This window comes from Gracilinanus agilis, chromosome 3 (assembly GCF_016433145.1).
Source record: "Gracilinanus agilis isolate LMUSP501 chromosome 3, AgileGrace, whole genome shotgun sequence".
NCBI lineage: Eukaryota > Metazoa > Chordata > Mammalia > Didelphimorphia > Didelphidae > Gracilinanus > Gracilinanus agilis.
This window is the reverse complement of record NC_058132.1, coordinates 642,001,023-642,027,161: the sequence shown is the minus strand read 5'-3', so window position 1 is coordinate 642,027,161 and position 26,139 is coordinate 642,001,023. Positions and strand designations below refer to the sequence as shown.

The 26,139-nt window shown below is 48.8% G+C and overlaps 1 protein-coding gene across 4 annotated transcripts in view; it reads left to right on the top strand.

Moving 5' to 3' along the window:
• Positions 1-905: 905 nt before the first annotated feature.
• Positions 906-26,139, top strand: part of OPA1 (OPA1 mitochondrial dynamin like GTPase) — a 66,656-nt gene continuing 41,422 nt past the window's right edge. Inside the window, exons 1-7 of one of the 4 annotated variants that reach the window (XM_044670878.1) lie at positions 906-1,073; positions 7,660-7,978; positions 9,907-10,003; positions 12,854-12,961; positions 17,593-17,646; positions 18,296-18,360; positions 25,045-25,155. In XM_044670878.1, coding sequence (XP_044526813.1) covers positions 1,042-1,073; positions 7,660-7,978; positions 9,907-10,003; positions 12,854-12,961; positions 17,593-17,646; positions 18,296-18,360; positions 25,045-25,155 — 786 coding nt within the window. In that variant the 5' untranslated portion in view covers positions 906-1,041. The remainder of the gene's footprint in view (positions 1,074-7,659; positions 7,979-9,906; positions 10,004-12,853; positions 12,962-17,592; positions 17,647-18,295; positions 18,361-25,044; positions 25,156-26,139) is intronic. The other 3 variants (XM_044670879.1, XM_044670880.1, XM_044670881.1) reach the window with 3 other exon arrangements.

Below are 26,139 nucleotides of genomic sequence, written 5' to 3'. Positions count from 1 at the left end.
CTTGTATGCGGGCTGCCTTGTGCATGCCCACCCTTCCAGAGCAGCCACGTGCAGCCCGCCGTCTGGCAGGGCGCTGACCCTCGTGGGGGGAGCAGAAGGGGTCTGCCCGGACAGTGGGGAAGGAGGACCGCGAAGGCGGCTGAAGCAGGCGCTGTGGGGCAGCGAAAGCCCAGATCGTCCACCGCAATCCCGTCCATCTCCCGTCACCGGACTCTTGTCTTGTCACTGTTCTTTCAGGACTCTCTCGGACAATCCAGCTTCCGTTTGTCTTCCTACAACCCTCAGCGTGTGCGTGCGTGTGTCTTTGCGGTCATGTGAGTGTATGGAGTGTGCTGGTAGATGTGTTTCTGCGTGCCGTGGCTGCGTGTGAAATGTGCGTACGCGCGTACCCGTACACGTACGAGTGTATCGGTGCCCCTGGGAGCCCACGAGCGGGGTCTCTGTGTTGTGTGTGTGTAGTGGACGGACACGAGCGCGGTTCTGTGCGTACGTGTGTGCACGGTTGTGTATATGCCTGTGTAGAGCTACATCGGTCTTATACAGGTCAGGATCTATTTCTAATTAGATACAGTAGCATAGTTCTCTGGCACTTCCGGCAGCGAGGTCCCCTCCCTTCACTCCCCCAGGGAGTGTGAACTACAGTAGCATGCGCGGTAGTACTAGCGTTCAGGGGCCGCTGGAGTTCACGCATGCTCACTGGTTTTGTCGCGCCCGCCCCCCCCCCCCATTCCCACGCACATGCGTGCCTGCCGGGAAGCTCTTTTGACAGCTCTCCCGAGGACGCATGCGTTCTCCCGGCGGCCGCCCGGAACGTTTGTGTGTGAGGCCCAGGCGCCCGCGGGGCCGCTGTCACCGTCGGACGCACTACGGAAGCCGGCTGGGCCGCCCCGGAAGCGGAGGCCGCTAGCCGATCCGCGGCCGCCGCTGAATGTCCTTGCCGTCGCAGCGCGCCCCTTCCTCAGCCTGGACTTAAGCCGGTGCCGCCGCTGCCGCTGAGGCCCGCGGAGGAGAAGAAGCCGGAGCCCCAGAAGGAAAAGCGGGATGTGGCGGACGCGCCAGGCCGCCGCGGCCTGGTGAGAGCCGGGAGCATGGGGGAGGCGCATCAAGGAACTCGGGGGCCTAGTGGACCCTCAGCGCTGGGGCTCGCCGGACAGGGGAGGCTGGGGTCAGGGAGCTTCTGGGGGACGAACATTCTCCCCGCGCGTCTACAGCGGCGGGTCTACCTTGGCCCTGCCCATAGGCAGCAGCGGACCGTTAGGGGCCGCGATCTGGGCCTGGAGGCGCTTCCGAGCCTAGGGACTTCCGGGCTGGGGAGATCGCGGGGCCCGCGGGGTCCGCGGGGCACGAGCCGGTGGTCAGCTGGTCAGGTGGGCCCAGGGCGGCCTGGATCTAAGGGCTGAAGCAGGTGGGGGGAGGGGACAGAGGCTCCTCCCTCTCCTCCTTGGTCCTGATAAACCCAGGAACGGAGCTCGGGAGAAACCCAGCCCATAAAGGACAGACCTAGCTGAGGGCCGGGAAAAGCCGCAGATGTGGCCTCGGAGAATTGTGCCAATGGGCAGAGGAGACAGCAGACTAGGAACCGGCAGGACACTGGTGTCTATGAATGGAGCTTCTCTTGAGTGGAGCCAGGCGTGAGGGGACTGATGGCATCCTCAGTGAGAAGAGAGAGGCTGGCTAGAGCCCGCTACAGGCCCCCCCGGGAGGGAATTCCCTTTCCCTATGCTGGGGGCCCTGCCTTTGCCACCCTCGGGCAGAGCTGCCTCATTGGTGAGGTTTGAACCCTTGTCTTCCCGGCTTCAACAGTGTAGATTCTGAGAGCTGGACAGGACCTCAGGGATGCTCAGATACGATTGATCCCTCAAGGCCAGTGGTTGTCCAGCCCAAGGATGGGCATCTCAGCAGCCTCCTGCTACTTCACAGTAGCTTGTTTTTTTAATCCTATTCTCTGTCTTAGAATCAATATAAGGTACTAGTGACTTGCCCGGGATCACCTAGCCAGGACGTGTCTGAGCCCAGATTTAAACCCAGGACCTCCCTTTTTTAAGCCTGGCTCTACCCACTGTGCCACCTGGCTGCCCCCAGGAGCTCTTTGTTGGCTTTGAACCCTCTCCATGGCTTTCCCCCATTACTTCTACTTATAGCCTCCGATCAGTAGGTAGATCAGTCAGAAAGGATTAATGAAGCACCTGCTATGGGTCAGGCATGGGGTACCCAAAGAGGCAAAGACAGCCCCTGGCATCAAGTAGCTCACAGCTCCCCGAGATAGTCTCTTTCCTCCTTTACCCAGCAGCCCTTCATAGCCTAGAACACAGCTATCCCATCTTTCCTGAATCTTCTTTTCTCTTGGTTCAACATGGCCAATTCATTCAACCTCCTCTCATAGGTTATGAATTTCTGGACATCCTCCTCTGGATATTGTCCAGCTTATCAGAGACTTTAAACTCTGGTGCTCAGAACTGAACACAGCCTTTCCAGAAGAGATTTCAGGAGGGCAGGGGAGTGGGAGATGATCCCCTCTCCATTCCCAGAAGCTATGTCCCTCCTCACAGAGTACAAGGTAGCAGTCATGGTTTTGGTGGACATATCACCCTCCTCACCCACACTTTTCAGTCTTTGGACTGGTCAGATGCTATGGGGACACCACAAATCAGTGACCTGAGCAGTGTCTGGAAAAAGGCATTCACAAGAGTGAAGGGCCTGGAGGGTCTGGGTATGTCTGGCTTGGAGGAGTGGAGATGAGAGCTGACATGAAGCATCTGAAGGAATATGGATGACACCTCAGTGTTGTTCTGCTCAGCCCCAGAGAGAAGACAGTGCCAGGAGCAGGTATGGGGGCACAGTGCAAAGAGACTGATGGAGGCTGGACAGAGTTAGCCCAGAGTGAAAGGAACTGCTGGGACAGAGGACTGGGTTCTCCTTTCAAACAGAATCAAGAATCACAACTGGTGGACTGAAGTTAGGACATCTTGGGTTCAGGTGCAGATTGGGCAGAGGGGTTTCTGCCTGAGATTCTCTGATGGGTAGGAAATGAGTGAAGTAGGATCCTCCTTTGTTCTGGTTTTAGTTGGGTCCTATATGAAAGAACCATTTTGTTCATTTTGTAGGATTACCAGATTAGAGCGAGAAGAGGCCTTCGAGATCATCTAGTTTGACTTCTTGGTTTATGTGAGAAAATCAAGGCCCAGGGAGAAGTGATTTTCCCGAGGTTACTCAGATGGCATTTGGTGATTAGACAGCTTTCTCCCCTTCACAAGCTTGGTCGCCTTGGTGTTCTTTGGAAACTGTAAAGTCATTGTTGTTCCCCAAGAGTAGGAAGAAATGGGAATTCCGCGGGGGAGGAAAAGTCCAACTTTTCCTGAAGAATTGACCCAACTGTTTATCCACAAAATTGGATTCATAATGGCTTATCATTTATGATATAGAAAATAACAAACTGACGTTTCTTAAAGGTCCAAGGTTAGGGGTGGTTCCTGGACTCTACCAGCTTTTGCTTGGTTAGGATGCTAGCCCCCTGAGTTAATCTCTTAGTAAGGCCATCAGCTTTTTCCATTTTGTAGCGTATAGTCGTTTAATATTTCCAATTTCTCTTTATTATTTAAATTTTTGGAAGAATCTAGTGGGCTTTTGTTTGCTCGTTTGTTTTATACCATAAATTTAGCAAGTGATGAATTTCCTTTTAAGAAAAAGAAAAAACAAGTCACCTTTCTCATCCTCAGGTTGACTGTAAAATGAGAAAGTTGGATTAGATGACCTCTAGGATGCCTTATTTCAGCTTCATGACCTGATGACTTTACAATCAATTTAAATAAATAAAATGGACTGACCGTTGGAGCTCTTTAGATAGAGAGATAGAACATTTCAGAAACTGAACATGATAAAATACCGGAACCATCAATACTAGCAGGGACTGTAAAGGTCATTTGGGCTTGTTCCTGAGCTGCACTAAAAAGGATTTGTCCATGCATTTGAGGAAACTGATCCAACGAGCTTACCTTGACCTGTGCAAGGTCTGGTGTGGGGCCACACTCAGGGCAGTAGCAAGGACTCTTGGCTGCTGATCAGGCTCTTTTGACCATCAGGGAGGATCAGCATTCTGGGGGAAGGCTAAGCCACCTTCCTTCACACACAAACCACTCAGATTTTTGGCCACTCATGTTGGGTACTTCAACCCCTTTCTTTCCCTCCTTCCTGATGTTGTTTCAGCCTCTGAAACAGTCTTCTTATGCATCCACTTCTCCCTATGCCAGACCCTTCTCATCTTGTCCTGGACTGTGGAGGGACCCTCTTACTAATCTCCCTGGCTCAACTCTTCAGTCCAGCCTCCACACTCAACTGCCAAAGTGATTTCCCTCAAATGTTTGAACATGTCACTCCCCCTGCTCACTGAATTCCAGTGGCTCCCTAGGACCTCCAGGATCAAGGGTAAGGCCCACTTTGGCCCTTAGGGCTCTTCCTAGCCTGGCCCAAGCTACCTTTGCATCTGAATGACAAGTGCCTCCCATCTCTGCTCAGTTCAGACCTGCCAGGCTGTTCTTCTCTGACCTTCCTGTTCCTTAGACATAACCCTCCATCTCTCATTTGTGGGCCTTTGCCCTGGCCTTCCCCCATGCCTGGACTCTTCTCCCTGTTGTGCCACAGGTTTTCCCTGGACCCCCACCTGCTAGAGCTTCCCTTAAAGTTACTTTGTGTAGGTTTTGTATCTGCCTATAGAGTGTTTAACATTTCCTCCAGAATGAGGTCAGGGACTTCATTTTTGTGGCACAGTGGCTGGCATGGAGCACGGTGTGTTGACTGATTGGAATGCTTTTTTTTTAATCATGCAAAACTCACCGTATTGGTCTTTGTTGTAAGAGGGCACTCCTGCAAAACCAACATCCCCAAATAAAGCCAAGTATACATTGATGTGAAAGAAGTCTGCTTTGATCCACACCCATCCAACTCCAACAGTTCTTCCTCTGCAGGCAGAGAGCATTCCTTGTCATCAGTCTTTCGGGATTGTCCCAGATCATTGCATTGCTGAGAGGAGCCAAGTTTTCACAGCTGACCATCTCACAATATTGCTGTTACTGTGTGTGTGTAACATTCTCCTGGTTCTGCTTATTTCGCTCTGCATTGTTCATGCAGATATTGCCAGCCTTTTCTTAAATCTTCTTGTTTATCATTTTCTTATGGCACAATAGTATTCCATCACCAGCATGTACCACAGTTTGTTCAGCATTTCCCGGTTGTTCAGAGAACTTTTTATGGTTATTTCTGTGATGACTAAAGATCATAGAAATGTTGATTTCAGAAGTCCTCTTGGAAATTTGAGGATTTCGTCCCTTTGCTGGGATTGAAGTAAAGACTGAAAACTCTCAGCTCCACCAGGCTCCCACTCCTACAGTCCCTCTAAACTCTTAACCTTGATAACTGCTTTTCAGTAGAATTGATTTCCTTTATCATCCAATGGATTTTATTTTATTCCTTTAAAACACACTTCTGGGAAGGGACCATGGTTTTCCCTAGACTTCCCAAAGGATCCAGGACACAAAGAAGGTTCAGAATTCCTACTGTGAACTTTTGGGATGGCCATTTTAAAGCTTTTTCTCACAAAACAAAAGGATAGTCCTACATATTTACACTTAAAGGTAAATTCATACCTGCCTCCACATTTGAGAAAGCAGAAATTTCATAGTAGGAGTTTATAACCCCATGGGACCAGCCCTTAAAATTGTACTTCTAGTATGCTCATTAAAAAAAATGTTCATTTTCTCTCAGGAAATTAAAAAAAAAACTTCAGTGTTTCAGGCTGGCAACTCTTATGTTGGAGAGCTTGGAGGGCTGGCTAGAGAGCCTGAGAAAGTTTTCTACCTTCTTCCCCTGCCCTCCCCACCCCCAGCTCCATTTGCAGTAGATTGAGGAGAAAGGGATTTATTCTTCATGGAAGGAAAGTGTTCCAAAGATTTGGAGCAGCCTAACCCTAACCCTAACTTTGTGTGGATTTCTAACTCTAACCCTGATTTCTAACCCTAAAGCCCATCCCAAAAAGTTCCAAATCAGGCAAATCATTCAAACATTTATTAAGCACCTATTGTGTACTGGGTGCTTTGCTACACCCTAGGACTACAAAGGAGGCAGAAAGAGCCCCCTCCTTTACAAGGAGTTTCTGTTCCACTGGGGAACCTTATTTCTTAGAACCGTTTGGGCAGAAAGACCTCTGCTTTCCCTTTCTGTTCTGACTGGCCGTTTCCACAAACTGTGCAGGGTAACCCTGTGACTATAAAGAAAAAAACTCCACGAGGGGGAGCATGATGAAAATCTAGCTCTCTTCTAGTTTGTTTTTTTCTCACTTCATTGTTTTATACTTCCCAAGTTTCATCCTATTACCCCTTACATTGGGTTTAGGAAATGCCTCTGGGAACATTAAGGGTCATTCGATTGGAGAAAATGACTCTTTTTCAGAGGTTGGTCATTTAGATCCCAGAATACTTTAAGGAATTGGGTAGACTGAGGCTCTTGAGTTACTGGGGACAGAGTTGTTATAGGATCCTAAAGGAGATGAGAGTTTGACCTGCATTCAGAATGGGAAAAAATTGCTCGTCCTCTTACCAGCCCTGGAGGCCACAGCTCTCTTGCTCTGACACCAGAATTCTGGTGATACTGGTATTAGGTCAGCTTGAATGGCTCTTGGGGGCTTGCTGGGAAAAGAACCCCCATCTTTATAATCCTATTTCTCTAGGAGGTGGGGAGTAGCTCTTGGGCCGTACAGGCAAGCCTAGTCTGATTGGAGAAGATAGAGACATCCTCCATTCCCAGGCATGGGCACTGGTTAGTCTGTAAGAAGGTGGGGCCTCACCCATGACCCCAATAATACTCTTTCAGTCTAATGGTGGGGGGAGGGGGGGAGAGAGAAGGGGTATAAACTCCAGGAAAGGCAGCATTGCCCAAAACCTGGGTTTATTCTGCCCTCAGACCCAGCAAATACTCACCTGACAAAGGCAGCAGAGCCAGCCACTCGTACTGCCTGGGCCCAGATATCTGAAGATATTTAATTGCAGAAACACCAGCTCTTACATTTAGATTTTAAAAAATAAACTTTTCCTGAACCAGAGAGCTCTAGGCCTCGATAGAGCAGTTTGTGTGGAGCCCAAGCTCCCAGGAGTCAGTGAGGCCCCCAAGGCCAGCGTCTGCAGGCTCTGCTCTGCTGCCATGGCAGGGAAGCTCTCTGTCTCCTGCCACCAGAAGGAGCCCTGGAGGAGAGAAAGCCCAGAGGACATGTGACATTTGTCAGCAGGTCCTCATAAAGAAGGTCCATTGGGAATGATAGTGGATGGATCCTGCTTGCCTGCTAAGGGCCAAAGTGGGCATGATGGCAGGGGTGCAGAGCCTACCCTGACTTGAAAGCAGAACTGCCTCCAGGAGAGGCTGGAGGAGTGATGAAGGCAGCACTTAGGGTCAGATTGGGCCCTGCCAGATGGGTCCCAGGGGCCCCTCAGTAGCCCCAAGGTTCGCACTTGCTGCCTTGGAACCTCAGGTCATCCTTTACCATCAGAAGGGGCCTTTAAAGAGGGATGCGACAGGACAGAGGGCAGGCTGACTCTTGTCACTGCCAGGCTCATGGGGAAGGGCTCCATGGTTCTCTTGTCTGACCTGTGCTTCCCTCTCCCCATTTTTCCTCAGTGAGGTCTGCAGAAGCTTCCTGAGCACCAGCTGCGCAGGGAGGGGGCCCCTCTCACCACCCAGGCTGCACCTCCTTTCCCGAAGCATTCACCTCCTGCGTGCTCCCACATTGAGGCTCCTGAGGCCTCAGCTCCGAGCCTCCTCACAGCCGTTCTCCTCCCTGTCTCACCTCCCACTCCGACGATGGAAGCTCTCACCAATGAGACCCAGCTACCAGCCTCGGAGGCACTTCTGGCCAGCCCGCTTGGCAGCCAGGCTCCTCCGACTCCGTTACCTCATCTTAGGCTCAGCAGTCGGTGGCGGCTACACAGCCAAGAAGGTATGTTGGGTGAGGGGGTCTGGGGTCTTTGAGGAGGCTGGAGGACATGGGCCACAAACGGGCCTGGCGAGCTGCAGGAATTGGGCCTACCTTCTGCCTCCGGTGGTTCTCCCCTAGCTCAGCATTCAGGGGCTCAGAGCCTTACTCTTCTCCTGAAACCAGACTAAACTATTTGGGGAGCTTCACTCATTTGTCCTTGTTGAGGGTCCCTCAGTTCCCCCCCCCCCCAGAGGCCTGGCACTTCCATGCTAGCCAACCTTTCCATGGCATTATGGTGTAAGAATTAAATTTAGGTTTTGACTTAATATGAGAGTTATAAAAATAAGACTGGTTTCTGTTTATAAAATATTAGTTCCTAAGTCAAAATGACGGTTAGCAGCTTCTATTTACAACAAGGTAGAGAGAGTGGAAGTGGGAAATATAGGAAGGAGACAAAGCCTGGTCTAGCTTACCAGCCCCAAGGGCTGCTCCGGTGAAGTCTGGCTCAGCCCCTGGCAAGGGCTCCCTCAAGTCCCCGATCTCCACGTGGATTTCCTGGTAGTCCTCAGCCAGAAGTCCCAGCGGTGTCTTCAGCCAGAGTTCCACCAACGTAGAATGACTCCAAGGAAAAGCGTGACTCTTCAGCTCTACTCACTGATGCAAAAGCCAAGGCAGGAAAAGGAGCCAAACTCTGTTGGTCTCTTCTTTATACCCCTTTTTTCCACATCATTTCCTGTCTCTTCCCCTCTTCATAGGAACCAATTGCAGTCTCCCAATTTGCCTAGCGCTGCCCAAGGGGTCAGTAATTGTGGCCTTTGAGTGTGTGACTTGTGAGCTCGCTTACCTAATGGTTAGTCAGCTACTAAGTAGGGGTACTTTAAGTTCTTGATTTGATTAGCTAAAAATAGACAAAGGGAGAGTTAATTCTATCTTCACAGTAGGGAGGGACTGCCAGGCTCCCCATTTTGCAGATGAGGATGGTGAGGCCACACGGGGAATTGTGTGTGTGTGGAAAAGGTAGGGAAAAAGGAGGGAAAGGAAGGTAGCTGGGGGTCCCCCTCCTGCTTCCTAGGGTAAGGAAATTGGTCAGGGTCTTCTTGTCTGCAGGCTGGGGAATTAAATTCAATCAAGCCAGACTCCAGGGCTACTTAGACAGGTTTATTTGGGTTAGGAAAAGGAAAGTTTGGGAAAGTAAGGAAAAGTTTGATCTCCAGCAGCTACTGCAGCAATCAGGGACCAAAGCTCTCCACCTGGGTTGGGGGAAAAGGCGCCAAAACCTGGGCTTCTCTCTTCTTTTATTCTCCCTCTGACACCTCCCACAAAGGAACTGCGATGTGTCCGAGGAAGCTGCAGTAGAGAGTCCTGGGAGATGTAGTCTCCCTGGGCTTAGGTCCATTTCAAAATGCATAGAGACTTGGTCATGGAGCTTGTAAGGGTCCAAAAAAAGTTTTGAATTTAGCTCTTCCTACCTCCAAGGCCAGTGCTCTGTCCCCAGGACCTTGCCAATCTCCTAATAAATGCACAGAAAACCTCCACGAGGTTAAGTGTTCAATCAATGACCATTGCTGTCATTCAGGTGGATGGTGTGTCCAAGGGCGGCCCCCGAGGCTAGATTGGGGTAGTGCAAACAGGGATGCGCAGTCTCTTGTATCTTAATGATAATTGTGGACCCGGGCCTGTCCTTCCCAAGAGGGATAGGAGGTCCAGAAAAGCCTCTGGGAGCTGTCCAGCTCATCCAGCTGGGGTTTTTCCTACTCTGTCACCCTCACAAGTGTGGAGATCCCCAGAGCCGGTGCCTTCAGGCACTTTCCAGCAGCTCTTTGAGCTGAGGAACTCCTCAGTGTTTGACTGCTGATGGGCCCCAGAGAGAAGCCGAGGTCTGGGAAACTGGCTTCACTCGGGCCTCGTGACCCTCTCGGAGCTCACGCTGCTCGCTCTTTGTCTTTCAGACCTTCGATCAGTGGAAAGACATGATACCCGACCTGAGCGACTACAAGTGGATCGTGCCCGACTTCGTGTGGCAGCTGGATGAGTACATCGATCTGGGTTGGTGACCCCTACCAGAGCCCCTCCCCCTCGTGCCCTCTGAGAAGTGACCCCTGCAGAGGCAATCTGGCCAGGGGAGCTTTCACTGAGAATTAGGGGGCTCGTGCTCACACCCATGCACACACACCTCCCCCTCCCCACAATGGGAAGATCCATTTGTTCCCTGTGATTTTCAGTAGAGCAGGATGATGTTGAAGTCTTTGGCAAAATGCTTACTTCTTTCAGGCCACTTGTTTTTTTTCCTTGGCCCACTCTGTTTTAGCCTGTTCTTAACCATCTGGTAGCTGGCAGGACTAAATCGCAGGGCGAGGCTGGGAGTCAGGAAAGTCTTCGTTCTAGATCCTGCCTCAGACACACACTCTCTCCATCCCTAATTCCATTACTTCACCTATCTGCCTCAGTTTCCTCATCTGTACCTCATTCCTTCCTCCCATCCTTGGGGTGAGAATCAAAGGAGGTGATTCTTTGTTTTTAACTCTCACCTTCTGTCTTAGTGGCAGGGTCGAGGCAATCACCCTGCTAGGAAGTGTCCTTGAGGCCAGGCATGACCCCAGATCTCCCGACTCCAGGCCTGGAGCTCTGCATCCAGCTGCCCTAAGAGGGCCTTTTTTTGTAAAGAGCTTCGAAACCTTAAGATGCGATTTCAGTGTTAGCTGTGGCTGCTATGGCTGTGGTGGTGGTTATCATCATTATGTTTGTGTGTTTAGGGGGTTCTTGGTGCCCCCTCCAGGCGGGTGTCAAGCCTGTGGTCCTGTACGGATGAGAATTAAGTTTGGTGATTGTCCTTCATCTCCTTGTTTTTGTTGGACGGCTGGCTTTCACGAAAGGAAAGAGTGAAGAGAGTTTCAGGCTGGGATCTGAGTTCCTCACCTTCCACTGCCGTCATTTGTATTCTTATTTACTAGCAATGGCGATCAAAGGGGAAAACCCTTCATTTTCTTCAACAACAAAAAACATCAAATATTTGGAACTCCATCTGCGTGGCAATGCCCAGGCCCTCTCTAGAGCCGTCCTAATAATGGAAATGCTGCCATCACGACAGGGTGACTCCTCTCACGGGGGGTACAGTTCATGGATCAGGCCGCGTAATACAAGTAAGAGGATGGTCCTTCCCAAAGAGCACATGTTTAGCATAGTGCCAACAAAAACCCCGAAGGTTTTCTGTTGTGGACCTTTCCAGCTCTGAGGTTCTGTCATTCCATCCTTACTGTAGAAAGCAGTGACCCACAGATACTGAATGGGTGATGCTTCAACCCCAAAATGACAGTGTATCACTGAGCAGATATCAATAAGGAAAAAAATAGGATAGCAGATCCAAGGAATAGAATGAGAGCAGCTAGGTGGTACAGTGGCTAAAGTGCCAGGCCTGGAGTTAGGAAGGCCTGAGTTCAAATCCAGACACATCCTAGCTGTGTGACCCTGAGCAAGTCACTCCTGTTTGCCTTTGTTTCTTCATCTGTAAAATGAGCTGGAGAAGAATATGGCCAACTGCCCTGGTATTTTTGCCAAGAAAACTTCAGATGAGGTCATGAAGAGTTGAACATGACTAAACAACAACAGAAAGGAACAGAAAAAGCACCCCAATCATCCTGTCAGTTATTTACCAGAGTGATGTTTGCTAACTCTGTAGAGAATAAAGACTGAAAAAAAAGGTTCATTTTTGAGAAATGTCCTTGGGGACAATCAACGAGCTCTTGGTCATCAATGTATCTGCACTTTGCATTAGCAAAACCAAAACATCAAGAAAAGTTTAGAAACATAAGCCACGCTCCCCGCCTGGTACTGAGCAGGGAGCACCGAAGCTGCTTCTCTCTCTCCTTTGGGACAAGGCTTGTTTTCTGGGATGGCACAACATGCTCCTTCCATCAGTTTGGGGCAGTTTCCATTTTTGTGGTTGTAGCGATTGTCTCCTGTTCTTGCTCTTTGCCTTCTTCACTCTTTCCCAGGGCTCTCTCCGTGCTTCTTGGGAGCTGCTTTTGTCACTTTTTACTGCATGGTGACCTTCCGTGATGCTGATGGACCCCTGTGTCCAACACTAAAAGTGCTGCTGCTGACATTTGGGGGTGTCGGGGGACTTTGGTATCAGGGACCTCCTTGGGATCTGTGTCTAGTAGTACAATCTCTGGGCCAAAGGGTACGGCCATCTTAGGCTATATGCCTCTTCCAGATTGCTTTAACTGATGATTGTAATGACTCCCAGCTCCACTACCGATGCCCCAGTGTGCCCATCTTTTCTCTGCTTCCCCAGCATTCACTAACCCTGTCTTTTGTCATCTTTGCCAACGTGCAGAGTGTGAGGTGAACCTCAAATGAGGGAGTTGGGGGAAGGAGTGCATTTGCGTTTCTCTCCTTACTAGTGATTTGGAGTTTTTGTTCATGTGGTTGTCACTAGTTTGCAGATCTTTTGAGAACTATTTGTTCATATTCTTGACCATTTATCTATTGCAGATGGCTTTTGGTCATGTTTTCACATATATCGTGCACCCATCTATGTTTTTGACTCAAAGACAGATGCATAAAAATAGAAAGAATTGTGTAACTCTTGCCTGCTAAGTTAGTATCAAACATTTTTCCCCCTTTGATAGCCTCCCTTTACCTACGTACGTTAATTTTATTTGTGCAGAAGCTTTTCAATTTTATGTAATCAAAATTTATCTTTCTGATCTCCCATCTCCAGGCCTGACTCTCTAACCATTGAACCACCTAACCGCCCTTGCCTTTTATCTGTTTTTGCCATTGCCAGTGGGATTGTGGAAGAGAGATGCCTTTGTTTTGCTAAGAATTTGAGCATTAATTGAAATGCATATTTTTAGGCTGTGACTAACAGATGTGTGTCTGTTTTTTCTCTAGAGAAACTTAGTAAAGCCCTTCCTGATTCAGAAGCCCTGGCCAAGTTGCTTCCGGACTTTGACAAGCTCGCAGGAAGCTTCAGCTTATTCAAGGATTTTTTCTCCCCAGGTGAGTAGTCTTTGCTTTTGTTTTTATATTCTCTTGTACAAAGTCACACCAGCAGAGAAACATGCATCAGGCAAACTCGGGAAGCTCCAGGGTCTTTACAGGCACTGCCCAGGCATTACTCTTAAGGGGTAATGCCAGGAGAAGAGGCAAAACCAGCCACAAGGCCCCAGCGCGTTCTGGATCATTCTCATATCTGCAGAAAAGGAGATACCCCAAAGCCTTAAACCCATATTCAAGACCATCTCCACAGGTAATGGGAGCAGGGGACCTGGCCGACCTACTTTGTTTGGGAAAGTCGCCCAGGAGGTAAATAGTGGCTTTAGCACCTGGAAAACACTCTTCCCTTTAGCTTTCTTCTTGCTTTCTATGTTTTCTTCGTTTTTAAATGCCGGTTTAAAGATGTAATCTTGAAGGAGCAGCTAAATGACTTAGCAGATTGAAAGCCAGGCCTGGAGACAGGGGGTCCTAGATTCAAACCTGGCCTCTGACACTTCCTCGTTGTGTGACCCTGGGCAAGTCACTTAACCCTTTTTGCCTAGCTCTTAATGGAAGGTCAGGGTTTAATTTTTTTTTTTTTTTTAAGATATAATCTTGAAAAGCTTTCAACTACAGAGAAACTGGCCTGGCCAGTCCACTCTAGGCTGTTGAGGTTGGCAGGGGATTTAGGGACTCAAATGCCAAATCAGAATCTTCCTTTCCATATTGTCACAGTTGAGGTGTCTTTTATAATTCTTTCCTTTGTTAATGCATCCCAGACTTGCCAAATAAGCAGCCTCCTTAGGCTACCCCTGCTGTTTATAGGAATCTAAGCTCCAACAGGGGTCAGGTATTGAGAGCCTGTTACGGGTGCAGGGCTACTCGGGGTCAGGTTAGCAGGGATCCGGAAGGAGGGCACAGCATCGTGTCTGCTCTCGGGTTGGAATGAAAGGCACCTCCTCCCAGGGAGTCAGGACCTCTGAGGGAATTCAAAAAAGGCAGGAGTGGCTGGACTTCGAGCCCTGCAGGATGGATGGGCTGGACTTGGATCCGTTGAGAAATTAGGAAGAAAAAAAGAAGAGAAAAGGAAGTGGGAGGCATCTGTTAAGCCCTCTTTTATCTGAGAGAACAGCATAACCCTGGAAAGACCCCGGGGCCTCATCTCTCAAGGAGAGTTTCCTTCTGTTTGGCATGAAGGCGATCCATCTCTTTACATATCCATGGCAGAGATGGGCACGGGGCCCAGGGGTAGGGCACTAAGCCTGGAGTCGGAAAGGCCTGAATTCAGATTGGGCCCCAGACACTTCCTCACTCGGTGACCCTGGCAGGGCCCTTCCCTCTGCCTGTCTCAGTTCACCACACTCTAAAACAAAGATAATAATACTCCTTCCTCCAAGGTTTGGCTGAGAATCCAGGGAGGGAAGATGGCAATACAGAACTTAGGCCAGCTCCTGGGATACAGTCAGAGCTTGAGTCTTTCCTTCCCTTGTGGGGAGGGCTGGAGTCTCAGACAAGGCAGCGACCAAAGGGAGCCTTGCAGGAGCCTAGATGGAGAGGGTCTGGGAGGCAGCTCTAGAGTTTGGAACGTGAACTAACAAGGTCTGACTTGTCCCTCGAGGCTGCTTTGGCCTAAAGGATGGATTGGAAAAGGGGAACAAACACTTGTCAGGCACCTTCTTGCTGTCAGGCACCATGCTGAGGCCTGATAATTCAGAGATGAAAAGGAACCTTCCTTGGTCCTGGGGATCTTCCCTTCTCCTGAAGGAAATGGCAATAGTCCGAGAAAGTGAAGATGAAGTAGCCACGGCAGTGGACAGGAGGGATGGAGGCCAGAGATGTGGGAAGAGGTTCCCCAAGACTTGGCCAGCAGTTGTTAGCACAGCCAAGGGATGGAGAGGGACCCCAGAGCGTCCTAGCCCTAGGAGACGGGCCTGGCTGCCTGTGTGGATGGGGTGCTCTCACACAATACCCAGTACTAGCCCTGAAGGAGTTTCTTAGTAATAATCTCTCCGATAGGAATGGGAAGGAGGTGGAGTGAGTGATTCAGGGCCAGTTCTGTCTAGAATGGCATCGTTTGATCATTTCCTGTGACATTTGGATGCGTTTGTCTCCCTTTCCTGGCTTGAGTTCAGTGCCAGATGATTTTTCATTTATCCCTTTAAAAAATCAGAGTGATATAAAGCATGGGAGGGAAAAACACTAAAAAGTAATGGGAAATGCTTTAAAAAAGAGCTCAGAAACGTTCGTTGTATGGTGGATTTAGGAGCATAGCCAGGGCCCAGGAGCCTTGAGGAGAGAAGCTGCAGGGGAGTCAGGAGGGCTCCCAGGAGGAGCGGAGAGGCTGCCTCATTGAAGGGGGTTTGAACTTGGTTGCCAGCTGCCTAAATAGAAGTACTGTTTGTGGAGGACTTCTAAGAAGACGTTTTTTGTTGTTGTTGATCAGAGAAATGACAGCATAAAATTATAATGGGAAGCCTTGTGCTCCAGGTGTATTTAATTGGCCCTTCTGGCCCAGAGATGGGCAAACTACAGCCCTCGGGCCAGATGCGGCTCCCTGAAATGTTCTATCCAGCCAGGCGACATTATTCCTAATCTGACAAATACAATGAAACTTAGAAAGAGTTGCCTTAGAAACAGACTGACATGAACGTTTCCCTTCCTTTGGCCCCTCTTTAAAAAGTTTGCCTATCCCTGGTGTAGGGAATTCCTGGTGTAGAAAGTCCCTCCACTGATGCCAGTCTGGACCTCGTCTGTAATTTGTGAGTCAAGAATAGATTCTTCCCCAATTACTCGAGGGTGCTGAGCAGTTATGACAACTAGTATGTGGCCGAGGTGGTGCTTGAATTTGGGTCTTCCCAACACCAAGACTGTCAATAATCCCCACAGTCTGAAATAATAGGAGAAGAGTTAACAATTCCTCATTTCATGAGAAGCCTCATGTCCGTGTCAGAGGAGTTGAGAGGCCTGAGTTCAGATCCAGATTTGCTTTTTCATCCCTGAGTACAAGTTACTTCTCTGGGACTGCAGGTGGAGAGGCTGCCTGTTGCCTGGACTCTCCCACCTGGCCCATCGTGAAGCTCGTGAGGTCAGGGTTGGGGCTGGCCCTTTCTGACTCCTCCCTTGGGAGCCTGATGCTGTGCACACAGTTGGCCCTTTGCACGTGTGTAATGAGCGTTCACCTCTGAGAGACGATCCCAGCCACCTGTGTTATACAGCTGTTCCCATGGGGTGTTGGGGCAGATGGCCACGGGGATGCTGTTTGTGCTGGCATTCACTGCGAGCCCATTGGGGCCACGAGAGAGCGTGCCAGTGAGTGGCCCAAACTCAGAATGCTCAGCATCCAGGTCCTGGCACGGAGAGTTGGCATGGTCATCCTCTACCCCGCTGGGTTCTTTTTTTAATTATATTTCATTTTTCCCCAATTACACGAAACAACCATTTTTCAACATTTTTTAAATTTTGAGTTCCAAATTCTCTCCCTCGCTTCCGCCCTTCAGCCCCTCACTGAGCCCATAAACAGTCTGATATCGATTTTATATGTGCAATCGATCCTGTGAAATAGTTTTCCATGTTAGTCATTTTGTGGAAGAGATTCCAAATAAAAAACGAAAGGCAGAAGAAAGAAAGTGAACTGGAGAGTGTCTCCACCTGCATTCAGACTCCTGCGTCAGTTCTTTGGCAGAGGGCGCAGGGCATTTTTCATCACGAGTCTCTGGGACTGTCATGGATCACTGCATGCCCATTCTTTGAGGATGAAGGATCCCCATCTCCTGGGACACCTCTTAGGGATGGAGAAAACCTGGCACCTGTTAGAGACCTTTGACATTTGCCCAGGTCAGTGGGGAACTTGTAGAGAGGCCTGGCAGCTAGGCGAAGAAAGGCTTCCCTGCACCCAGTGGGAGTCACATCACCAACAGGCCTGATCTCCTGGGAGTCACCCACTTGCGAACAGCCAGACTCCAGCATCTGGAGGATGTCTATCGCCTAGCTCCAGGGCCTCCTGGCATGGGCACTCACCCAGGCTGCTGGCTTGCCAGCCTTGGTTCTCTGATATTCCCACGACTGCAGAGTAGAAGTAGGGAGGGAGTACGAGGGACTTCATTTGGACTGAAGGGAGGCAGGCTACAGGAGAGCGCTGCTTGTAGGGTGACCAGCTCTGTGTTCTCCAAGGGGAGGAAGTGTTGGCACCTGCACCCTGACGCACTTTCTTCTGGGACATCACCAGCCCACCTTGTTGTTGGCACCTCATTCCCACATGGGATTCTAAGGGTCTGTCTGAGGCAGTGCCATGATGAGGAAAATTATTTGTGATGCTCTGTTTCAGACAGATGCCTGTGTGTGTGTGTAGTTGAGGTTCATCATAATTAGAAAAAAATATTGAAAAAATCTGTCTTGGGTCTTAGAGGGCCAGCGGGAGGGGGAAAGACCGTGACGACGAGTAGAGGAGACTTCTGTGTGTTGGCTTTTGATGGGATTGCTCCGACTTTGAAACCCTCTTATGCGGATGAGCACATTGATGGACTCCGGGAACGATCATCCCCCGTGAGCTTGCCCTTCCCTGTCCCTTTGGGTGTGAGACAGAGAGCTGTCCTGGCTCCCCACGTTCATGTTCATCTCCCATAATTTGTCATTTCCCTTTTGCTGATTTTTCACAGGTCACAAATTGGTTAGTGAAGTCACAGGAGCTTCTGGCCTCCTTCTGTTGTTAGGTGTGTACGAAGCTTTTTGTGCTGACCTTTGCGTGCCTCAATGTTGCTGACACACTAATTACAAATCAGACCTAGAAGGCCACTTCAATAATCCTGCTGGATTCAAGAACCCAGAATTCTCTCTGGCAAACTTGGTGACAACACAAAGTCATTCCTTCATGGAAGAACAAAAATCCTTCACTGTGTCTCTCAGGGATAAAATCTTTTCCCAGTTGTCTGCTTGGCCAAAGCATCTTCCCGAAATGTAATTTGGGGGCATCTCATCTGCTCTGTCACGTCTGGCATTTAAAATTTGGTCTCCGCCCTGTGTCACTAGTGACATCTAAATTCTGTTTTTAAGCCTGGCAAAGCTACAGATATTCTTACCAGAAAGGATCCTAACTCAGGGTTACCTTGCTTATTCTCCAGTGGATTGAGCTCACCACGCTCCCTCTAAGTAATGCCAGAAGGTGGCTTCTGAATTGTGAAGTCAGTTGCTGGTCGTTTCCCTTTAGAAAACGGAGAATAATCTGCAGCAAGCCATTTGCTGCTTTCAGCCCCAGACGATGAGCTGCTCTCAGATTCAGCCTTTTGACCAGACATAGTTTGGGGCTTAGAGCTTGCTGCAGAGAGAGCTGGGAAATGATAGGCTTACCTGCTTGTCTTCCAGGTTCCTCAGGAGAAACAGCATTTCGAGCCACCGATGCATCAGAAAGCGACAGGCAGTTTAAGAAGGTAAGAGGGAATGGAAAGCCTTTTCGGTGTGGGTGCTCATTAATTCGGAGGGATCCTTAATCTCCTGGGTCTCTGGGGAGGACGGGAGCGCTCTCCATTTCTCTAATACAGACTATCGTGTAGCGTGAAGACGGGGCCTGTGCTGGGGTCCCCCAGGATGGCGCTTGGCTCACCTGTCAGCAGTCACTGACTCATCAGCAGGATTGGGTCAGCTCCCTTAGGACGATCACTGACGCCAGTGCCCGGGGTCATGTGCGCCCCCTCTGTGTATTTTTGTGGGGGACAGGCTTTCACTGACATGGGAACTCCTGGTGGGGAAATGCCTCCACTCGTTCACGTAGGCATCTTTTCACCCAGAGAGGTCCAGGGCCTTGACACGGTCACACAGCCAGGATGCGGCAGAGACCACACTGGAGGGCCAGCTGGCCCCGGCTGGCCTCCAAGCACTTGGCTGCATCACTTCTAGTAACAAATGAAAACTTGGAGTCATTTCCTTTTGGGGCAAAAACCCAATATAAATGGACATTTTTTTTAAATGTGTTTTGAATGGAGAGATTTGTGAAGAAGTGATGTGATAGCTGGGCCTTCCTTTTGCAGTGAGAGAGTAAAACAAGTGTTGCGTGGGGTGTTTTTGAAAGGTTCCTTATCTTCACAGTGCAGAAAAAGCAGGATTCCCTTTGTGGTGGGGTTCTGTTGCAGGCTTCCGTTTTGGAAAAGCAGGAATTCAGAGAACAATTTTTAGGTCATCCTTATCTTTGACTCCCTTTTGGTTTTGCTTCAGACGCTTTTAGCTTATCCTCCACACACAGAGAAAGGCAGTTATGAGTGGCCGTAACTGGCTACTGAACTATAAGGCCACCTAACTCACGCCAATCCATTTGAGATACCCTTGGCCCGGGGGTTTGAAGTCTGAGGGCTCACAGGCAGCCCCTGCCCAAAAGCCCATGGGTTTATGTCTGCTCCCTGAGAAGCTGAAGGAGATCCATGGACCTCGGTTCACCGAGGCCCGTGTTTCTATCCACTACTCTCTCCGGGGCCTGGATCACTTAGATGGATTAGGTTGGTGGAAGAGTCCTCAGCCCGGCTTGGGTCGGGTTTGGTCATCCTTTGTGGGGCCCAGTGCCGACGGGACCGGCTGGGACCAGGGAGCAGAACACAGATCACAGAAGGCAGCCCATACGAGAGGCCACGGGCATGTTTATTGCCCTAATGCTGTGTTAGGTTTTACCCCTTTGCTTCTTTTAAGTGGATTAGATGATACTTCCTTTGCATAACATTGTTTTAAAAACAAGCAAAACAAACCCTATCCTCTGTCTTAGACTTGTTTCTAAGTATTGGTCCCAAAGCGAGCAGCAATAAGGGCCAAGCAATGGGGGTTAAGTAACTTGCCCAGAGTCACACAGCAAGGAAGTATCTCAGGCCAAATTTGAACCCAAGACTGGCTCTCTAACCACTGGGCTACCCAGCTGCCCCACATAGCATTCGTATGTGCATATTTGTGTCCACAAAATGCTTCAATAATTTTACGTGCTTTTATTATGGATGTTTTCCTAGACATGAAGTCTTCATTGCAGGTGAACTGACACCTGCAATGACAGTGGCTAGTGCTAGACACAAAGTCTGTCTCCCAGAGGTGCCCAAGGCCTGGCCATTCAGACGTGAACTGCTGCTCTCCTTTTGGTTCTAGAGCTTTTGGTTCGCTTAATGTTGTCCTTTGTCTGGTCTATATTTTGCTGAGGAAAAATGGAGTTAAATTATTCTAAGCACGATCCCAGAATTTGAGCCGTGGTAGGATCTCAGCCACTGCCCAGGCCAGGCCAGACATGAGAGGAATTCCTCTGATAACGTGCCCAACAAGCAGTCACCTGCCTCTGCTGGAAGGCTCCTAAGGAGAGGGAAGTCAACTCTTGTTGTCCAGAACCTTTTCCTGATCCCCGTCCCCCTGACCTCTTTCAGCTTCTACCTTCTGGGCCAAGCAGAGACAGTCTCCTCCCTCTTCCCTGTGAGACAACCCTAGACATCCTTAAAAACCATTCCTTGTTCCCCCTGAGTTTTCTCTAGGGCAGCTCTTCCTACTTGTTCCACCAGTCCTCACAGGCCATGGTGGCGTCAAGCCCTTCATCCTCTCAGTCACCCTCTTGGACACTGGACCTTTAAACAGGGTGCCCAGAACAGAAGGCCTTGAGGGGCAAGAGTTGAACAGCCAAGTGCCATCTGTGGCGGCTTGAGCATAGGCCAGCGGAGGTAAGGCCCACAAAGCAAGGACAGAACACTGGCCGGGGCAGCCAGCATTCCCGAGAGTGCCAGGAAGGAAGCTGCAACTTGACTGGTAGGTCGTGGGGAGCAGCTGAGATGTTTGCACTGAAGAGGGGCGTCGCCAATAAAGGAGCCCCTCTGGCTTCTTGGCTAACCGACTGGCATCCTGTGCCTGTCATTCTCTTCTTCTTCAGCATTGGAGACTTCGTCTAGAACCTTGTCCTTTGAGAACAAGATGGCCACTGTTGGTAAAAAGGGGAGCCGAGGTCTGGGAAAGCCTACGAGGAGCCCTTTGGGCTGGCCAGTGTCCTCTGTGTGTGTGTGTGTGTGTGTGTGCGTGTGTGCACGCGTGCATGCATATACACTCACACACACCTACATCTGATGTTCTCTCTACCCTGCCCGCTTAGTGCACAAGAGGGTGGGAGAAGTCTGATGGGGAAAGAGTGGCCGAGGCATCAAGAGAGCTTCCCAAGGGCGCTGGAAGGCAGGAGGTGGCAATGGCTGAGACAGGGCTGGCCCCTGAGGTGCTCTAGATTACAGAAGACCTTTGGCCTGGGCCAGAGCGAGCTGCCAACTCCTTTGGAAGGCATCGCTCCAAGAGGTGGTGGGTGCTTGTCCCCTTGTCCTCTGCCCCGGTTCCACTCTGGGAGGCACATTGATAAGCTGCAGGGCCTCTAGAAGAGGGCAGGTGGCCAGGATGGAGAAAGGCCTGGAGGTCAGGTCAGATGAGGATGGGTGGAAGGAACTGGGAACTGCCCCAGAGAAGAGATGACTTGAATGGCTACCTTCAGGTCTTGGAGATGGATTGGTCTGGGGGAAGAGGGGTTTGATTCATTCTGTTAGCCCCCTTTGCTCGATCTTGGGGAACGTTTCCTAACAACATCTGCCATCCCCAAGTTGAATGGACTGCCTTGCCGGGGAATGGGTTCTCTCTCACTGGGCACAGAAGTGGCCTCTCTTCTATAAGCCATAATGCATGGAGGAGAGCTAGAGAAGGCATCCATCTGTGTCTGCATGGTGTGTTTCCCCAGTCAGGAGGGCCATTTGAGGCTGATGCTCTCCTAGAATGTTTTCTCCTAGTAAGAGCCCCTAATGCTTAAGAACAATATTTTAAATATTTTCATTAAACATTTTTAATTTTTAGGATGGTACAGTGGACTTTCCAGGTTGGTTATTTAGGTTCCTGAAGTTGTTGCCAGTTTTGTTGATCTGACACTCCAAAAGTGAAGAAAGGAGGAAATTGGGCAGGGACTGTCCTTGTCTGCCTAAATGACAACTTCTGGGTAACGTCGGTCATGGAAGTCTTAGAGAATGTGCCCGCTAAAGGCTGTTAGGGAGAGGGATTCCTAGAGAATACCAGGAATTTCTGGCCTTGAATTTTTAACTCATATGTTTATTTTAAAATTATTTTGACATATTTCAAAGCAAATTATATATAAATGACAAAATATTGTATTCTTTAAGTAAATCGTGGGGAATAGATAGCTCTTCACCCATTTTGTTCCATATTACGGCCTTAGGGGCTTTAGGTATCACCAAGAGGCCTTGACGAATCATTTTTGATTTAAGAGCAGGACTTTTATTCACTTGATGTTAAAAAAAATACTTATGTTGAATTCTTATAGTGTAGACTGTTTTTTGTACCTAATTCTTATTTTCTTCCCATTTTTTTAGGAAGTAGAACTATTCATTTCAGCTCCCTTCAAATTACAGTGCTTCACTGGCAGCCTCACAAGGAAAGCAGGTGGCCCTAAAAGGAGAGCTTGGCCTTTTTCTAGAGAGTAGAACCCTTTCTGGTCTCTCCTGCCCTGCTTCTTCCCACACTCGCGTTGTGAACTCAGAGAACATTAAGGCCACACAGAGCAACCTCATCCCTAGGAGCTGATAAGTGTGTAATGGGCGACCGATGTCAAGGGATTAGGAAGAGACCTTCCCTAGTGTAGACAAAGGCTTGTATTTCGGAGCACTGATGCTGTGTCACAACCCCAAGCCAAGTCGGTAAGGTCCCTAGACCTGGGGAGTCCCACCAATTGAACTTGGCCAAGGTCTTTTCTGTTTTGGTTGGGAATAGACAGTGACTGCTGAAACCAGACAGAGCAAATGGTTCATCTGTGGCCTTTCCCTTGGTGGCTTTCTCCTTGATCATTAACTGAATTTCAAAGGCTTGTGGATACCTTGAAAGCGATGAGTGTGTCATTTCTTATTAGTAAAATAGGTAAATACTAAAATCCCAACCATTTCCATACAAAAGTTTGATTTCTTTTCAAGTAGGTCCTAAAAACAATCACCTACAAGGTTAGCCTGAAAGTAATTTCCATAAATTAGAATTTTGGATAAAAATAAAATCCTTCAAATTGTTGCTCTCTTTCTTTAGTCTAAAAGACCTACTTAAAAGGCAAAGATATTTCCCAAAGGAAATAGAACATATAATAAAATGGAATAGAGAGCCCTGTCTTTGACTTATGGAATTGGAATGGTTTTGGTTTTAGTTTTGGATTTGTTTTTGGTTGCATATTAAGTGGAGGTAAGTTTTTAGTTAATAAGTTAATAAGTTCCAGTTACATTTTTGGACACGTATCTGAACATATTTAGTAGTTTTAATCATTACTCTGCAATATTTGTTACATGTTTTCTTTTTGAAAAGTTAAAGCTCCTTGTAATATAATATTATTAAATAATTATTATAGATAATCATATTAAAGTATATACATATAAATTATATCTATTTATATGTAAATAGATATAAATTTTATACATATATGAAGTTATGTTAAATAATAATAAAGTTCCTTGTAATATAATAAGACAATCTAAGTCTTGGCCCAGAAGGCCAGCTGTTACAGAAATACTTTCTGCTTTTAACAGTCGTTTGAAAAGCTATGATGTTATTTTTAATTTTTAGTCGAATTTAAGTGATTCTCCTCATGGTTGTCTTGCACATTTTGACAGATGATTAAGTGGAAATGGAGCAATTGTTCTTGTAAAGGCCCTTTCTCCTCACGCCCTTGGTCTTTGAGGTTTTACCATATTTGAATTTCTAACTAAAAGACTGTCCCAGGTTTATTTCTATTACTGTCCCTTTGATGTTCTCCCATATTTCCCCAAAGCATTATCCTTTGAGATGTTGAGTTAATGAGAAAATAGCATTTCACCTGCAGGACCAAGCTCTGCTCTGTTCTGTATTTTGTTTAATCTTTTCAATTACACGTTTTAAGTTAAATTTGGTTGGTTTTTTCCAAAAAAATATGCTTTGGAAACTGACGAGGACTCTGATAGGTTCTCAGGAAGGCTTTTCCCACCTCCTGGCATTAGACTCATCAAGTCCAATATCGCCATACAGTTACTTGTGTATATCGGCAATAAAAGGTTCTATTCCAATTCTAAAACATTAAACCCAAAGTAACTTGTATGTGTGTAGAGACATCTAAACTTGGGCTTGATTTTCCTTGCTCGGCCTGGACTACGTAGGGAATTTCTGATGTGGAAACTCCCTCTGCTGATTCAGATCTTGAGTCTGCCTGGCACTGTGGTGTTTGTTATTAGTTCACTGAGAACACCAAGAGATTAAATAACCTGAACGGTCAGGCCATCCGGTGTGTGTCCAAGGCAGGGCCTGACCCCAGAATTTTCCCAATGCTATTCCAAGCTTCTTCCTTCCTCCTCCTCCCTCATATGCACCTTTACCTAGCGAGCTAGCGAGCCCTCATTGACTAGGTAGCCAGATCTCAGCTGGAGGAGTATTCACATTGGCCAGACTTTTTGAACTGCACTTTTATGCAGGAAAATAAAACACTTGAAATGGGAGGGAACGAGTGTCCTGCCACTTTCCTGGGCAGAAAGCCCACCCACCGCGGTGGGAATGGGGCCTGGCTCAGCACAGAAATCTTTTTTTTTAAACCCTTACCTTCCATCTTAGAATCAAGACAGGCAGCCCCGAAATCTTGAGCCTTTTCTCCCCTCTTCCTCATGTCCTCCATTCCTCTGTTCAGTGAGCCTGGTCAAGTGGGGAGCCGCATGGCGAGCCCTTGCAGGCACCGTCCCTTCTCCTGTCGGGCAGGAGCCTGGACTGTCCTCAGTTGGCCACTGCATTCCCCGCAGCCCTGTTCTAGCTAATCGAGGACCCGCTGTTTGTGGGACACAAACAGTCCTGGCTGTGAGAGCATCCGGGAATGCTAAAGAGTCCGGCATCGCATCGCTCCTTCTCCTTCGGAAACTAACCCCTCTCATTCCTTCATTTTCTCACTGGCGCCAGGGGAAATGGGGCCTGCGTGCCAGGCTCACTCGTGGTACGTGGGCCCTGGCCGGTGCCTAGTCTGGCTTGGACCTCTCCCCTCCTTCACGTCTCTCATCTGTCTTTGTTGCACCCTTTGGTTTAACCTTGTTTTCCTCCCCAATTTTCCCCTTCTCATTGTGAACTCATGGCAGGGTCTGCTTGGGGAGCTCATTATCTTACAGCAGCAAATCCAGGAACATGAAGAGGAAGCCCGCAGAGCAGCTGGCCAGTATAACACAGGCTATTCCCAGCAGAAGCGCAAGGTGATGGTCTCAGGGGGCTACACGCTGTCTTCCTACTAATCACATGTTCTCACCCAGCTTTCAGACCCACTTTAGGCAAAGGGGTGCAGAGAGACAAGGAATGACCGCAGGCAGCTAGTGACAGGGTCCGGCCTTGGCAGTGCCAGGCGGAAGGAGCTCTGGGTTTGCTCAGAGGGAGCATCAGGTTTCCCAGGCTTCCAAAGTCACTCCCAGCTCCAGAGATCCAGGTCCTCCACGGGACTCGATGGAGCAGTTTCCTTTTCTGTAAAATGGACGTCATCATTCTGCTGGGCCGTGGGCAGAACTCATTCTCAGTGTCTAAGCAGCCTGCCTTTCCTGTCCCCCCTCAAAAAGGTAGGGTGCTGCTCCTGGGGAGGTAACGGAATGAACCGAGATCCCCTTTACGTGCAGGCACGCAAAGTCCGAGACACAGCCAGGGTGGGATGTTTTCTTCACAATTAACATTCTCCATTAGAACAAATTTCGCCCAGGTTCTTTGGATGAGAAAGCCATGCCCGCTGGCTGCCCCGTTTGTTGTGAAGAAGCATTTGAGGAGAATCGTGCTTCGTTTTTCTCCTCCAGGTGGAAGAGAGAAATAAAGCCAAAGCAGACCATTTCCCAGTAACTTGGAGTTAGTTTTCATTCTAGTACAGACTCACCTTTTCCACAGAGCCAGAGAAAAGGTTGGCTTTCAGTCGCCAGCTGCCAGGCTCAGCCTTTGGGGGTACCCCTGGGACACGATAGGATGACAGGCTGTGAGGGAAGGCCAGTGGTTAGGGCAGTACCTGGGATCTCTCTATATTCAAATGGTTTTTCCTTCTGTACCGTTTTTAATGGTTTGACCAGTGTAGCTTCAATTGAGAGTGAATTCTATTCTCCTGTGAGAGGATGATTTGGTGGTTCAGGGGATTTTTAGAATAAATCAATGGGTTTTCCTGAAAAGCAGCTTTTTTTTTTTCATTGCACACAGCAGGAGCTTAGTGG